Source organism: Dasypus novemcinctus, chromosome 6, assembly GCF_030445035.2.
Source record: "Dasypus novemcinctus isolate mDasNov1 chromosome 6, mDasNov1.1.hap2, whole genome shotgun sequence".
NCBI lineage: Eukaryota > Metazoa > Chordata > Mammalia > Cingulata > Dasypodidae > Dasypus > Dasypus novemcinctus.
In genome coordinates this window covers 4,709,529-4,725,102 of record NC_080678.1, presented here as the reverse complement: position 1 = coordinate 4,725,102, position 15,574 = coordinate 4,709,529, and the positions used below count along the sequence as shown (strand labels likewise).

The 15,574-nt window shown below is 68.2% G+C and overlaps 2 protein-coding genes across 2 annotated transcripts in view; one reads left to right on the top strand and one right to left on the bottom strand.

Moving 5' to 3' along the window:
* The window catches only part of INPP5A (inositol polyphosphate-5-phosphatase A), a 124,808-nt gene extending 121,233 nt beyond the window's left edge, over positions 1 to 3,575 (top strand). Inside the window, exons 14-16 of the mRNA XM_058299471.1 lie at positions 1,421 to 1,489; positions 2,020 to 2,056; positions 2,196 to 3,575. Of these exons, the coding sequence (XP_058155454.1) occupies positions 1,421 to 1,489; positions 2,020 to 2,056; positions 2,196 to 2,245 (156 nt within the window). The 3' untranslated portion in view covers positions 2,246 to 3,575. The remainder of the gene's footprint in view (positions 1 to 1,420; positions 1,490 to 2,019; positions 2,057 to 2,195) is intronic.
* A 1,369-nt stretch (positions 3,576 to 4,944) lies between these two features.
* NKX6-2 (NK6 homeobox 2) lies at positions 4,945 to 6,155 on the bottom strand. The gene is made up of 3 exons (XM_058299604.1): positions 5,740 to 6,155; positions 5,482 to 5,654; positions 4,945 to 5,358 (listed from the first exon to the last, which is right to left on the bottom strand). Exons 1-3 carry the CDS (start codon positions 6,143 to 6,145, stop codon positions 5,101 to 5,103), a joined length of 837 nt encoding a protein of 278 aa, XP_058155587.1. The 5' UTR covers positions 6,146 to 6,155; the 3' UTR covers positions 4,945 to 5,100.
* Between the last annotated feature and the right edge of the window lie 9,419 nt (positions 6,156 to 15,574).

Below are 15,574 nucleotides of genomic sequence, written 5' to 3'. Positions count from 1 at the left end.
GGGAGCCCTGTGGGAAAGGGGAGCCCTGTGGGAAAGGGGGAGCCCTGGGGAAAGGGGGAGCCCCGCGGAAGGGGGGAGGCCCACAGGGAAGGGGAGCCCCGTGGGAAAAGGGGAGCCCTGTGGGAAAAGGGGAGCCCCGCGGGAAAGGGGGAGCCCTGCAGGAAGGGAGGAGGCCCATGGGGAAGGGGGAGCCCCGTGGGAAAGGGGAGCCCCTTGGGAAAGGGGGAGGCCCGTGGGAAAGGGGGAGGCCTGTGGGAAGGGGAGCCCTGCAGGAAGGGGGGAGGCCCACGGGGAAGGGGGAACCCCACGGGAAAGGGGAGCCTTTGAGGGGAGGCGGCAGAGTCCACGGCCCTGCTGGAGGAACAGTCCGGGCCGGGGGCCACGGGCTGGCTCGCTGGGGAAGGCGGGGCGGCCCGCCCTGGATTCCTGCTCCCGTGCTTTGGACCGCAGATTCGATGCCCTAGTGCCCAGTGGGAAACAGGTTCTACTGTTTATTCACGCTGATGACAGTCCACTCGGGCTACCGTGTCTCCGTGGTGGTGGGAACAGCGCGCCCGCCGTGTTGGCTGCAGGCCGATCCCGGCGGCGCGGGCGTTGGCGCAGGTGCGGGCCGCGCCAGCACGCAGGCCCCATCGATCATGCCACGGCCGGCTGCCCACCGTCATGTCCGTTCCGCTTCCCGAGCCCCCGAACGCCAAAGGGCCGCGGGCGCCGCGGTGGTGAACGCTCAGCGAGGCGTGCCCCGGCTCTGCCCGCACTGCTGTAATTTGTTTATCTGTCCAAAGATTACGCAGCTGAAAATCCCCAATTTTATGCTGCCTTTGTAAATTACCACGGTGCTTTTGATGAATGTGTGCCCACTTCCGCGGAGGCGGCGCCGCCGCCTTGAAAGATGGGGACGCGCTCGTGCGTGCCGCGCAGAAGGCTGCCTGCTTCCTGCGGCCGACGTGCTGGGGAGCACACCGGCCTCAGCCTCGTGTGCGCGGGGGACGCGGCGTGCCCTCCAGTCCTGGGTGCCCGGCTGCGGGTAGGAGCGCCCGGCCCAGGCCGAGCGGGCCACAGGGTAACCATGAGGGACTCAGGGGCCACCTGGTCCTGTTGGCGCAGAGTCCTGGGTTGATAGAACAGGCTGTCAAAACAAACGCACAGGGACGCAGCCCATAGCCGCCCACTCCGCCCGGGCACCTTTTCACAGGCCTTCCAGAGTGGTGCGGAGTGTAGCGGGCAGGGGCCTGAGCTCCCGGGGCCGCGCCCTGGAGCACACGCGGGGCAGAACAGGGCACCTCCCACCCTGTCGCCCTGATCGCCACCGTCCTGCCAGGGCCCAGAGCTTCGGGCAGGGGTGGGACCCCCAGCTCCTGCCAGGCTCCTCCTGGGCTGCCCCTGGCCCCCACACCAACCCGTCTGTTTGCATTCCCAGTCGGAGAGCGAGGAGAAGGCCGTCACCTACGACCACATCGGGCCCAGCGTCTGCATGGGAGACCACAAGGTGAGCCCCTGCTGGTGTGCCGGGGCTCCAGCCGGGGGGCTGCAGGCTGCCTGTGCACCTGCTCTCCAAATCCTCTTAGTCTCGTTGTACACAGTGGGCCAAGCTGGTCCGTTTTTATTTAATTATGAGAAAACACTTGGGGGAGGGGCGAAAGGGCAGCAGAAATGGGGAGTCGCATTAGAGTAAGAGAAAGACACGTTGTCTGCGGCTAGGTACCGAGGCCACCCCGGGCTGTCCCGGGGTCCGGCTCGGGGGTCCTGTGCTGAGCCACAGACGTTGCAGGTTGTCCCAGGGGAGGTCGTGTCTCATCTGCAGCCAAACCGAGGAGCCCGCGCGCTGCTGCAGGGCTGCTGGCCCCGCTCAGGCCGGCGCTGGCCCTTGAAGCCAGCTCTGCGTTCGTTTTCGTCTAGAAGTTAGGCCTTTGTTCCCAGCGCGGCCCTCGGCCTCGAGGGACCGGGCTGGTCCCGCCGACGCGCAGCTCCGGGGCCGGCTCCCGCAGCTCTGCTGACACTCCCTCCTCTCCCCCGCAGCCCGTGTTCCTGGCCTTCCGAATCGCGCCTGGGGCAGGTAAACCTCACGCCCATGTGCACAAGTGTTGTGTCGTGCAGTGACGTGGTGGTAAATATGAACCCTTCCCTTCAGCTCGCCTTTTCCGCACTTTCCCCGGTGCGTTTGTTCCTTTAACCAATGACGGCTCCCTCGACAGGGAAGCGCTGCCAGCGCCAGGAGAAGCCCCTCCACGAGCCCGCCCCGTAGCCGGGAGCTGGAGGCCGCAGGCCACGGACGCTCAGCTGCATCCAGGACCCGCGCCGCGCGCCGCCCGCTAGACGCCGGCCCCACACTGCGCTTCAGCCTCCGGGCGTTCCGGAGCAGCCTCACATACCTCACTGTCTCGTCTGTTCACGTGACATTAAGTAGAGAGATTGGGTTTTTTTTTTAATTAGTCACAGTCCTGTTGCCAAAACTCTAATATAGACAGCAAAGAGATTCTGTATTTTAGAAGTCAGTTTTCAATATTTAATAAGTGTCTGCGTGGAAGGGCTTCCCCAGCAGGGGAGCCCCCAGGGCCAGCCCCCCGCTGCCGGTGGGCCTGCACCCAGGGGCGTGGATGGAGCTGGCCCCTGCGTGGCCCTGGCGGTCTGGCCGCGTGCGAGGACGGTGCGGGGCTCGTTGGCGCACGCTCTGACGGCGCCCCCTTCCATGCTGTCCCCTCTACTGCCACGTTGCATGGTTGAGCACACTGCAGCTGCTTTCCATTTTTATAGATATAAATATATATAAATATATACTTTTTAAAATAATTTATAAACCGTACCAAAACGTATGCTAGATACACTTTCCAGTATGAACACTCGAGAGCACCCTGCAGGGACCCTCGCGTGGATGTCAAGCCCGATTTCTACGACGGACTGTCTGACCCGGCAGCGCCACCGACCGCGGGCACCCGTGCCCTCCAGCGTCCACGCTGGCCCCCTGCCCCTCCCCTCCGTCCGCGCTGCATTAAGACCAGAATGGGACATTTATGGCAAGGCCTGGGTGTACCTTTTAAGAATTTTGTAAACTGTTTTGTCTGTCTTTTGTTACCGTTTTATGGTGCCAAGTATTCTACATTAAAACAATAATATCCTGGGAGAAGTAGAAATAGCCTAGTCTGCTTCTGATAGAAACTGCTTTTAACATGGGCTGTACATAAAAAGATATTATGAGAAACAAAAGTGTAAATGTCCTCAGCTACTCAGCTGCAGACACGCGACATCATAATCTTATTGCAAATTTTTTTCTCCTAGCACGAAGTACAACATTAAAAGGTGATTAGCAAGGCTGTCGATGAAACACATGTACGTTTTACTGATCTAGTCTAGAACACTACAGAGCTCCTGGACGGCAGCGTCCGGCCAGTGCCCGTCTTCGCTCAGTCACTGCCAGCGCAGAGGACGTGGCGCCCGCGGGCCGGCTCCGGCTCCTCGGCAGGACGCCGGGGTCCACGGTGGGGTGGTTTGTGTCGCAGGGTCCACTCGTGTGCCCTCGGGAGGCCTTTTGAAATGACTGCTCCGGTTCCTAAGCAATAAAATTGACCATGGTGAAACAGTGCTGCGCTGTTTCTTTCTTTCCGCTTCTCCATCCCCTTTGAAATGCTAAATAAAGGAGGTTGCCTTTGTATCCCACCACTTAAGGTGAATTAAAAATCCTGGAATTTCATCCTCCGAGAGAGGGACTGCTAGAGATACATAAGCCATGAGTTGGAAGCAGAAAGCTAAATCGTTCGGATTTTCTCCTATATTATTGGTGGCATTTAGCCCTTTAACATTTTTAATAGATTCTGTAAATGTATCACTTTAAAAGTTTAAAATTCCTTTGAATTGTTCATTCAAGAAATATCATTGCTACCTTTAAAAGAAAAGCACCCCAGGCTCAAAAAGTCTGGCTAAAACAAAAAACGGTGGTGCAGCCACTGGAGGAAAATACCCGGCCTTCCGCATTTCTCTTGACGGTTTTCAGAAAGGCCTTGAAGAGCAGCCCTTCCACGCGCCACCTCCCGGGAGGGCTGCAGCCGCGCCCGTGGGCCACTCGCCGGAGACCCTCTCGGCCTCCACTCCCCCCCAGGCGGGGCGGCCACGGGGGCTGCCCCTGGGAGGCCTGCCCACCCCCTGGCCCGGCTCACCGCCCGGCACCCCGCACCACCCCCCTACCTTCCGACGCGGAGATCCCTGAATGTCCCTCGCGGAGAAGCGGCCGCCGGGTGTCCGGGGCAGCCCCCAGGCCCTCCTGGAGCAGCGTGCTGTGTGGAGATTTGTGGGCTGTCCCCCGCGGGGGCCCATTTGGGGTTTCTCTGCAGCCCTGGCGCGGGGAAGCAGTGCTTCTGCCAAGGGAAGTCTATTAACATCGGAGCCCAAGGGCGAGGTACAGATAAATTTCAGAACTGATTTATCCTCCTGAGGTGCAGCCGTTAGAAATACTCAGCTGCCAGGCCGGGAGCCCCCACCCCCAAATCAAAACCCGCTTGAGCCGAGGGCTGCGGGACGCAGGAGTCAGGAGATGCCCACGGCCGCCTCGCAGGCCCGGGGAAAGGCCGGCGCTGGGCGCAATGCGCTGGCCCGCCCTCCCCGCCGGCCCCAAACCTCGACCATCTGCGCGGCTCGGGGAAGCGGAGGGCGCCGGAACCCCCACCTGGCGGGGAAGGGGCCCGTACCTGCTGCGGGGCGCCTCCTACTCGTCGCTGGCGGCCCAAGCCCGAGGGCGGCGGCCCCGTGCCCCGCTGCCCAGCTCCAGCCCCAGGCGCCCAGCTCCGCGCTCCCGGTGGCATCCGAGTCCCTGCGGTCCCGCGGCGGCTCCTCTCCCGCGCACCTCGCAGCTGGGACGCGGCCCGGGACCTCCCCGCTGCCGAGCCGCACGGGGACCCAGGACCCCTTGGGCTCGATCCGCAAGAAACACGCGCCACAGCCTCGGAGTGCGGCTCCGACCCGGACGTGTTAAATAATTTATTGATTATACAAAGTGATTCCGCCGGCCGCCGGCTCCAAGCCCCGCGTCCACCCCACAGCGCCGCCGGGCCGCCCGCCAAGACACCCTATAACTTATTCTGCAAAAATATATCTACACCCGCGGCGCCCTCACAACGCGTCCCCCGCGCCGCCGCCGCACGGGCTGACCAGCGCCAGGCTCGGCGGTTTGTGCTTCTTGAGCAGCCGCGTGATCTTCTCGTCGTCCGAGTTGGGGTCCAGGGGCCGGTTGTACTCGTCGTCGTCGTCCTCGGCGTCCGAGCCGCCCACCTTCAGCTTCTCGGCGTCCGAGTCCTGCTTCTTCTTGGCCGACGCCATCTCCGCCGCGTGCCGCTTGCGCCACTTGGTCCGGCGGTTCTGGAACCAGACCTGGGGGTGCGTGCGGTCAGGGGAGGCCGGAGCCCTGGCCCCAACGCCGGCCCGTTCGCAGGACGCGGGGCGCCCCCCCCCCCCCGCAGCCCCTCCCCCATCAGCCCCGCGGGCCGCGCTCACCTTGACCTGGCTCTCAGTCATGCCCAGGGAGTAGGCGAGCCGCGCGCGCTCGGGGCCCGCCAGGTACTTTGTCTGCTCGAAAGTCTTCTCCAGCGCGAAGATCTGCTGGCCCGAGAAGGTGGGCCGCGAGTGCTTCTTCTTGCCGTCCTTGTCCAGGACCCCGGCGGCCTGGGCTGCAAAGAGGGGCGCGTGACGCGGCCACCCGCCCCGCCGCCGCCCCGCGCCCGCCGCCGCCCCGGCCCTGGCCAGCGCACTCACCGGGGCCGGCCAGGCGCGGGTCCCTCCAGGGCGAGCCCTGCACCACGCCGGGCCAGAAGATGGGCGGGCGCCCGGGCAGCTCGGCCAGCGGCTTGGGGTAGCCGCGCGCCACGGCGGCCGCGGGCCCGAAGTAGACGCCGGCCGACGAGGCGAGCCCGCCGAGGCGGGGCAGGCTGCCCAGGAGGCCGCCGCCCGCCGCGCCCACCGGCCGGCCCAGGATGTCGCTGATGCCGTGCGGGGTGCCGAGCGGCAGCTGCGCGCCCAGGCCGCCGAGCGCGGGCGCCTTGAAGCCGGCCGGGCCCTGCAGGGCGTAGGGGAACAGCGACGTCTTCATCTCGGCCATGTTGTGCAGCGCGGCCAGCGGCGCGCTGCTCAGCACGAACGCGCCCGGCCGGTTAGCGTCCATGGGCGCCGCCGCCGCCGGCCCGGGCGCCCATCCGGGCCCGGCCCGCCCCGCCCCGCGCCGCCCCGCGCCGCCGGCCGGGAAGTCTGCGCGCGGCCCGGGGCGGCGCCGGCGAGCGCGCGGGGCGCGGGCGGGCTCCGACGGCCCCGGCGGGAGGGCGGCGCGCGGGGCGGGCCGGGGCGGGCGGGCGCGGCGGGCGGCGGCGGCGGCGGCGGCTCCCGGGCGGCTCCGAGCGGCCCGCGCGGGCCGGGCGCGCTGATAACCGCGGGGCCCCGGGCGCGGCGCGCGCTGATTGGCCGCCGGCGCCCGCGGCCCGGCCATTGGTCAGGCCCGTCTGCGCGCCCGCGGCCGCCGCACTCTATGAAGCGCCCATTAGCGCGGCGGGGGCTTCCCGGCCGTAAATTTGCCCCCTGATTTGTCTTCCCCGGGAGGGAATAAATCCCGCCCGATGGGAGTTTAGTTAGGCGCCGGTTCTAACGGGGACTCGGGGGGGTGCATACTTTATGGCCTCAAGCATGCAGATTTGCGGCCCCGCGCGGGTGGGAGGCCGGCAGCCGTCGGGGTCACGGGTCGCGCCCCGCCATGCGGCTCCCCCGCGGGCCGGGGCTCTCCAAAAGGGCTGGAGCGCCCGCGGCGCCCGAGGCCCGGGGCGGAGGGAGGGAGCGTCGGGACCTACCCCCGCGGGAATCTGCTGCTTGTTTCGCCAACGAAACGGTGCGGCCCGGGCCTGTGCGCTGGCAGGGCCTGTCCCGGGGCCACACGCACAGGCGACACGTCACATGCGGCCGCGCCAAGCCCGGCCACTGGCTCTTGCGCGCGGCCTAGCGGTCTCGCGGGCGCTCCCGACCCCGCTCCGGCGGCGCTGCCCTCTGGCCGCTGCCGGCGTGGAGGCCCCTGGACCCCGCTGCGGGCATTCTGCAGGCGCGGAATCGCTCCGCGGCTCCCCGGAGGAGCCCCGAGCGCTGCGGCCCCCACCCTGCGACCTCGCCCTCGGGTTTCTCTTCCGCCCGGAAGAAGAGGGCGCCCCAGCTCAGGGCCAGAAGCCTTCAGGCCGGCTTGGGACACGCCGGTGGCCCCCCACGTGCAGCGGCTGTGTCACGTGAGACCAGTCGACTCCGGCCCCCCGCGCGTGGCAGCTGTTGAGAACTGCCGCCGTCGTGCCGCGGGGCGTCCCCTGCCTCTACAGTGTTTGCCGTCGACGTGCGCCAGTTCTTCGCGCCTGTTCCTCTCGCTCACTGCGGGCCGGAGCCGGGGCCCGAGCGCGCGCGGGCGGCGCCCCGCGGCCGGGGAACCTCGCTCGGGCCTGCTGCGGACGGTTGGCAACGACTGCCTCGCCTCGCCCCGGCTGCCAGGGTTTTGGGGCCGCGAGTGAAGGCAACCCTCGCGGCGCCTTGCGGGGACGCAGCGTCCGCTCGCGCCGCGCCCCTGGCGGGCCCGTTTTCGTTTTGTGCAGTTGGCGGCCAGGGCGCGGTGCGTGGCGCGCTGTGCAGCGCGGGGTCTCTGGCTTGTTGCGGGACAGCCCCGGGGGGAGCAGGGGTCGCAGCCAGGACCGATCCTGCGCAGGGAAGGTCCCCCTCCCCGTTTCCCCGGTCGGGCCCGCACTGGCGGGATCCGGGCGCGGCTGCTCCGCAGGCGAACGGCCCGAGCTGGGGAAGGCTCGGAGCAGCGAGCGCGCAGCTCCTGGTGACCCGCGGCGCCCCGGGCGCCGGGTCCGCGAGCCCTGCGCGCCCCCCGCCCGCCGCGCTCGCGCGCCTCTTTCACGAGGAAGCCACGGCTCGCGTGCGCCTCGGGGTGGGGCCGCGGCAGGACCCTCCCCGGTCAGGATATGGGCCCCTCTGGGCTGCCCCGGCTGGGGTTGGGGGGCCGGGGCCCTAGGAGGCGGAGCCGGCGGCTGGAACAAGGAGGTGGGGCCGGGGCCCGAGGAGGCGGGGCCAGGGGCCCGGGCTGGGGTCCGCGCCGTGGCAGGGCGGGCGCGGCTCCGCTCGTCGCCCCCTCGGCCTCTGGTCCCCGCTGCTACCGGTGTGCGCGGCGGCGGCCTGGACAGGCTCGGAGCCCCGATGCGCGGGCGGGAGCGAGGAGCCTGACCCTGGGCTTGGGGGCCGCGCTGGGGCGCCTCTCTTTGCCCGGCGGGGCCCCGCGAGCCGCTGCCCAGCGCCCCAGACACCGAGGTCTGTTCTTAGGGCCGGCGCTCCCTGGGCTGCGGCTGCAACGCACATGGTCCTAGCTGTGTCCGCGCGCGGCCGCGAGCGCGGCTCTCGGGGAGCCGGGGCGAGGGGGGCCGGGGACTGGCGGCCCGGGGCGTGGGGAGGCAGAACGGGGTTTCCTTCACCCCGCGCTTCTGGCCGCGTGCCCAGGCCGGCGCACCGCGGGACCCAGGCCGGAGGCGGTCGGCTACCCTCCTGCACGCGGCGGCGCGGCGTCCTCCCTCCCTAGGCGGCCCCTCCAACTGCCCCTCAGCCCCCCTCCCGACCCCTCCCCCGCCGCCCCTCCTCCCCGGAAGGCCCCAATAGCCGCCTGCCGGGAGCGGCGCGTCGGGTCCCTCCGCAGAGCGGGTCCCGCCGGAAGGGAGAAGTTGGCCGGTGCCACCTCCGCGCCCTAGGAAGACGACCCCAAGTGAAGACGCCGGCGCGTGTCTCTCAGAGTTGGAACGTTGGAAACTGCGAGATAGAGCCATTTTGCAGAGACCTTCATTCCTTCAACCAGTGCCACCCGCGCTTAGTACGTGTCAGGCCTACGCTGGGGCCTTCCCTGCTCCCGCCCCAGCTCCCCCTGCAGCGGGCGGAGTGGTGGCGGTAATTAACAGACGGGAGGGTGCTGGAAGGGAGAGAAAGGACAACGATCAGGAAGGGCTTGGTGGGGACGCAGGAAAAGGGGTTCCGGAGCCCTTTCTGGGGAGGGGACAGCAGGTGCCCAGGAGCCCGCCGGTGGGGGGCAGGGGGAGCGGCAGGCCCGCCACAGGGGCTGCAAGGAGGAAAGGAGTGCGGCTGCTTCAGCGCCCGGAGGCCCTGGGGTGCCCGAGGCCTGATTAGCGAGGGGGAGACTGTCCACGTGGGCGGCCCCTGGGCGGCTGTGGCCCGGCCAAGCCCCCGCTGGCTGGGGTGGCGGCGCAGGGTTTCTCTGCTGCCAGCCGGGTGGGCTGCCCTCTGCGGTGTCCCGGTACAAGTTTTCAGCTTTTTTGAGATGTGGCGAGGAAACACGCCCAGCGCTAGACAGAGGGGCTTGAGTCGGGGGGCGCCCGGGAGGCTTCGGGGACAAACCACCAAAAGGGGCACCCTCCCTCCCCCCCCCCCCCCCCCCCCGCAAGAGCTGGCGCTCAGACCGGGGCGAGAGGGGCGCGCCGCGGCTGCCGGGACCATTCCAGAATGGTTCTGGAATTGCTGAGCAGACGCCCCTCCCGCGCTGCGGCGCCCCCGGCCAGGGCTACTGTGCTGACCCAGAAAGGCCGACGGGCCCTTCCCGCGCCTCTGCGTGGCAGCCCCGCTCCAGCGCCACCCGGCCTCCCAGCCAGGCAGAGGGTTTCCAGGGGACACAGCTGACAGGCGGGCAGCAGGTGAGCAGGTGGGGCCTGGCGTGGGGGTGGGGAGCGGAAGGCTCCAGCAACCCCGGCCGCCCCTGCTCACCGCCCCGCGCCCTGCAGCCCCGTCCAGCTGCACCGTCGCTCGCCTGCATTTTGCCCCGACGGCGCTCGATGCCCCACTTGCCCCCGACAGGGCAGGCTCCACGTCTCCAGGACAAAGCGCTCGGGGGCTTGCATGCCGGCCACTCGCCCCTCCGGGCCCCCCTCCCCCGCCACTGGCCCCCTCGACGTCGCACCCGCACAGCGCGGCCCCACAGCTCTGCCTGGCTCGGCTCAGAGGCGCCTCCCAGGCCGCCCTGTCTGGAGCCCCCGCCCGCGCGGCCGCCCCCTCCCCAGCACGCTGGCCACCGGGACCCGCCTTCCGCGGCCACCTCGGGGTCTCCAGAGACACTCCAGGAAGAGTCAATGGCCGTGCTCCGGAGTCTGGGGTGCAGAGGGGTTTCCGGAGCCTGGAGGCGGAGGCGGAGAGGGGGGGCCGCGCACGCCCCCTCCCCAAGGCGGGCACAGCCCGGCCGCAGGCCCCGGAGCCGCAAGAAGCTTCCAGGAGGTTTCAGAGCCTGGAGGGCGGAGCCTGCGAGCCCGAGGGCGCCCCCCCCCATCCCGCGCTCCCGGGTCAACCGCCCCAGGCGGGCCCCGCCCCTTCCTCTCGGCTGGGGGCCGGCAGCTCTGAAGGGGGTGTCTGCTCGGCTCTCACGGCCTGCGGGGAGGCGGTGAGGCAGCCAGGTGCGCCCAGGGCGGCCAGGTGCGCCCTAGCCCTGCCCAGAAGTCCTGGCGAGGCCCTGGGACGGGGCTGCTGCGCGGGTGGGAGAAGCCCCGAGGGAACACCGAGGAGGAGGGCAGGGGGCCCAGGAGAGCCCCCGCTGCGCCCCCACCTCGCCCCAGGCCGGGTGTGGGCAGGACCGGTCCCTGGGCGGGGACCCCACTGGACCTCCCCACGCGACCTCGGGCTCACTCTCCAGTCCAGCCTCTGCCCGTGCTGCGCCCTGTGCGGGGGTGTCTCCCGCCCCTGCAGCACCCCAAGGTTGGGGGTGCAGGCGGGGGGTGGGCGCGTTCTCCGCTCGGGGCTAAACCCGGGTCCCGGCGTGGACAGACCCCAGCCCGGAGGTGGGCGGAGCTCCCGAGCGCGGCCTCTGCCCAGCGCCGGCTCCCTCTGCTGGCGGCGGGAGCGCACTTGCTTCCCCCTCAGGAAAGGTTCTAGAAGGACCAGCCCCTGCTCCCGTCCAGCCCAGCTCAGCACAGGGAGGACCTCGCCCATCCCGCTCTTGCCTGGGCCACCAGGGACCCCACCCCACCCCTGGCCGGGGGGCAGCATGCACGACCTCGCTGGCGGCTTCTTCCAGGGGCCCCTCCTCAGGGCCCACCCAGCCCCTCTGCTTTGGGGGAGCTTTGCATCCCAGCTATGGCTTGGTGTTCCATGCCTAGCCATCCGGCCCCTCGCAGTCACCTCGGGGCAAGCTGAGCCAGGTGAGGGTTCTAGCACCTTCCACACCACCCAGGAGACACCAGGATGTGGCCTGCGGCCCCACCAAGCCATCCTGAACCTGTGCTGGGAGCGGCCCCCATGGGACCCCTGGAGCCTCCACCTGGCAGCCAAGGCCAAGAAGGGGCAAGAGGGCTGATGGGCCCAGCAAAGCCCCCTAAAAGACGAGAGGGGCTGCGCTGGCGCCTGGTAGAGTCCCAGCTGGGCTGTGCTGTCCTCTGGGGTTCCTAGAGCCATGTGTCCTCCAGGGAAGGACAAAGAGACGGCCGTAAATCAGCCCTCAGAGCAGCCCCCGGCCGCGCAGACCCGACGAGCATCCGGGTAATGAGCTGCTGGCCGCGGCGCTCTCGGGCCCCTGACCGCCGGCCAGCGTGCTAATTGAGTGCCTGGCGGGAGAGATTTGTGTTGGCTTCTGCTGCTGCCGGCGTGGGAGAAAGCCAAGGGGAAGCTCCACCCCCTCCACGTGGGGTCTTCTCGGGGGGCAGGGGGTCCTGAGGGGGGGTGCTGCCGCAGCCCCAGAGTGACCGTGCAGGGCTGCTTGCCCCTTCCTGACTTCGGCAACGAGGGCGGTGCTGCCCCTGCCCCACCCTGCCACTGCCCAGGCTCTAGGAAGGGCCGGTTGTGGCAGGGGACAGGCCAGGCGCCCGCCGGCTGGTCGTCTCGCGCTGATGGGAAACGGGCGACGTGCAGGTTGAGAAGTTGAAGTCGGGCGGCCACAAGCGTGAGGGTTGGCTCCAGTGTCCAATGTCGTGCCTTAGCGGCACTGCAAAGCCGGACCCAGCAGGAGGACGCTGCCGAGGGTGGGCGGCCGCGGGACCCCCTGGGCCCAGGTGGGGCCCCCCAGCCTGCCTCCGTGGAAGCCTCCTGGCGAGCCTTGGGCGGGGACGAGCTGTCCCTAAGGACGGCTGATTTGCCTGTGGAAAAGGCCCCCGGGCTGCAGGGTGGCGGTGGAGCGGGGGCTCCGGGCAGGGTGAGCACCTGGCGGGAGGGGCTTTCAGGCGGCAGCGTGGGAACCCTCCATGCTCGTGATCCTGTGGCGTGGGGCACCCAGGTGGTCTGGGCCACCCTGGACAGCTGAGCCCCTGGCCCCCAAGGTCCCTGGAGCAGCCGGGCGGGCTGTGGAGAGCAGCCCCCCCTGCTGCGGACACCTGTTCCCCGTGTGCCCCCGCCCGCTGGCTGATGAGTTCAGCTGGGGCACCGTGGCCGGAGCCCTCCCGGCGGCCACCCCCACCCCGTGAAGGACCTCGCCTGGCCCTGGGGCCCGGGGCCGCAGCCTGTGCTGGGGGTCCTTAATTTAGTGAGTTTCCATAAATCCATCCTTCCCCGGCCCGCCACGCCCTGGTCCCTCCCGTCCAGGAGGGAGGACGCGGGTCAGGGGCCTGAAAGGCCCCAGAGTAGCTCAAACCAAACTCAAGAGCCGGCGCGAGGGGCTGCGCCCGGGCCAGGGTGGGGACGGCGCCTCTCGGGCTCCCTGCGCCCTGGGGCGGAGCGGGCTGTGGGGTGCCTCGCGACGCAGACTTCCGTCCCGTGGGTGTCCGCGCAGGGTTCAAGTCCCTCGTGAGCTGACACAGCCCGAGGACGTCAGCGGTGGGGCGCGTGGCGTGGGCAGCACGCGGGCCGGGGGCGCACAGAGCCCGGGGCGCACGCAGGCACTGCTCTGCAGCCGTGCCCTGCGCCCGCAGCAGGCCGTGCGGCTGCCGCCGGGGCCCGCATCCCGCCGTGGGGGACCGGGGGCGTCCTCTCTGGCCCTCTGCAGCTGCGCATGCGCGCTGGGTGGTGGTGGACAGGGGCCCTGGGCACGAGGGGCGGGGCCGCGCTGAGACTCCGGTGGTGGCTCTGCCCTTCGGGGCACCGGTGCTGGCCAAGGCACCGTTTCCTCACATCTTTGGACAGCGATTTGGGTGGAAAGCAACTATTTTTCAAACAAAACGTGTTTTCAGGTCTCCTAAACGTCAGCCCCCTGAGCTGTCCTTTGACGAGCTTGTGGTAAACATCCTTCCAGACCCTTCTCATTTGTTCATTCCTGCAAAGCCTGCCTGCAGAGTCCTGCTCTTCCAGGTACGCTGTGCCAGGCTGGAGCAGAGACCACCAAGAACAGAGCACACAAGAGCTGCTGCATGCCGGCGATCGCATCCTACGACCCCCCTCTCACCTGGCACACGCACGGCGTTGGCAAGCTGCTCTGCTTTCTCAGCATCATGGAGTGGATATCTTTAGCAAACAAAAACCCATGTTCCACAACTGTTCATGGAGGTGAGAATGAGGCGAAGCGGAGAGCCAGAGGCGTGTGGTCCTCCAGAAGCCAGTGAGGAGGGCCCTGGAGGAGGAGGCCGTGTGCCCCCCTGGACCGGGGCACGCAAGGCTGATACTCAGGGGCGCCGGGGTCCTTGGCAAGAGCAATTTCTGGGATGGAGGCGGCTGGCAACCTGGTGGGGGTTCTGAAAAGTCCTGGCGAGAAACTGCGTGGGAGAGCCGTGGCGGCGCGACCACCTGCCCACGGGGCCGCCCCGGCAGTTTCACCAGCGCAGACACGATTCCTGGAGGGGCAGGTGCCGTGGGAACGCAGGGAGGGGCGCCGGCCTGGGAGCGTGCGTAACCCCACTTCACGGACGCACGTTCGACTCGGCTCGGCCACGCACGGGAAGGCCCGCAGTGCTTGGCGCCCGCGGGGTGGGCCAGCCTGGGGAGGGAGGGCGGGTCCAGCCTGCGCTTCCCCCTGATGTTCCAGAGTGTTCTTTGGCTTCCCCCCACGGGCGTTATTATCATACTAATAAAAACAGCGGGGCGCGCTTCAGCACGCGGGGCCGAGTGGCTCGTTCAGCCTCGCCTGGGGGGCGCCGCCGGAGCTCCCGGGGAGGCACGTTCGAGGGAGCTCAAAGAGCCCTGCGCCGCGGGCCAAGCATTCGGAGTAGCGTGCCTTGTTGCTGTCACAGCCCCTTCACGTGGGGTGTGCGTGTGCATAGGGCAGGTGGGCTAGAGACGGAACCTCAAGCTGTGGGAAGACCCCCAGTAAGAGCAGCCCCAAGGGGCCGTGGAGCCGGACCCCAGGGCAGGGCGACCCGGGGAAGGGGCAGCGGGACAGGGGACAGGGAACCCGGTGGGGGGGGGGTGGCGTCCACTTCCAGCACAGCCCCCTCTCCTGGGCCAGCAGTGACACAGCAGCCGCAAGAGCCTTCCACCCGGACAGAGCCCCTCGGTGGTCCTGCAGGGCTGCGCGGGGCGCTGGCTGCCGCTGCCACGGTGGCCTCACTTGCTGGGCCCGGGGGCCGCCTGCCCCGTGCCCTCCAAGTTGCTGGCCCCTGCAGCGCTTACCCTGGCTGGGCCTGGCCCGAGGCTCTCGCGAGTCGCTGAGGAGTGCTGGGTGGGAAGCTGGGCCGCCCTCAGGCCGGGTGCCCCGGGCGGTGGTCCTCCCTGGTGCCCGGTGGGCCAGCTCCCGGGACCCCCTCGCCCTGCCTCTGGGCTTTGGCCAATGGGAGCTGGACAACGAGGAAACAGGTGTGCCTCCCTGAGCGCGGCCTCTCAGTGCTCCTCCTCAGACCCCAGCGCCGGCTGGGAGAGGCCTGGCGAGCTCCCCACCGCCCGGGAAGCAGCTCTGCGGTCATGCACACGGCTCTGCGGTCACGCACGCGGCGCTGCAGTCATTCACATGGAGCGGACACCAGCGGCTTTGCGAGGCCCGGACTGCAGAACCAGGAGGCAGTCAGGGCTGCCGATGGAAGGCGGACGTCGGGCAGAGACGGGGCCTTGGGGCCACTGGAGGTGGGCCTGGGCTGAGGGTGCAGAAATGGGCAACGGGGAGGCAGGAAAAGACAGTCCCACCCTACACGGAGCCCACTGGACTCCACGCCACCCGACTGGACTCTGTCTGGGACAAAATGGTTCTGGTACCACCTTTTTTTTTTGTCTTTTATTTTTATTTGTAAATATTACATTAAAAAAATAAGAGGTTCTCATATACCCCCACCCACCCTCGCCCCACTCCTCCCACATCAACAACCTCTTTTATCATTGTGGCACATTAATTGCATTTGGTGAATACATTTTGGAGCACTGCTGCACCACTTGGATTATAGTTTACATTGTAGTTCACACTCTCCCCCAGTCTGCTCTAATCCATATTTTATTCCTCCATCCTGTGGACCCTGGCATGGTGATGTCCACTCCACCTCTAAATCAAGAGGGGGCTTAGATTCCACATGGATGATGGATGCAATTTTCCTGCTTGCAGTTGTAGGCACTCTCAGTTCCCTGGTGTGGTGATTGACCATCTTCACCTACCTGTTAGCTGACCTGCGTAAGTCCAACGAACCAGAGAGTAGGAGTTGCAACTCTGCTGAGGCTCAGGGCCCAGCTGGCACATGGACAGTCCAGAGAT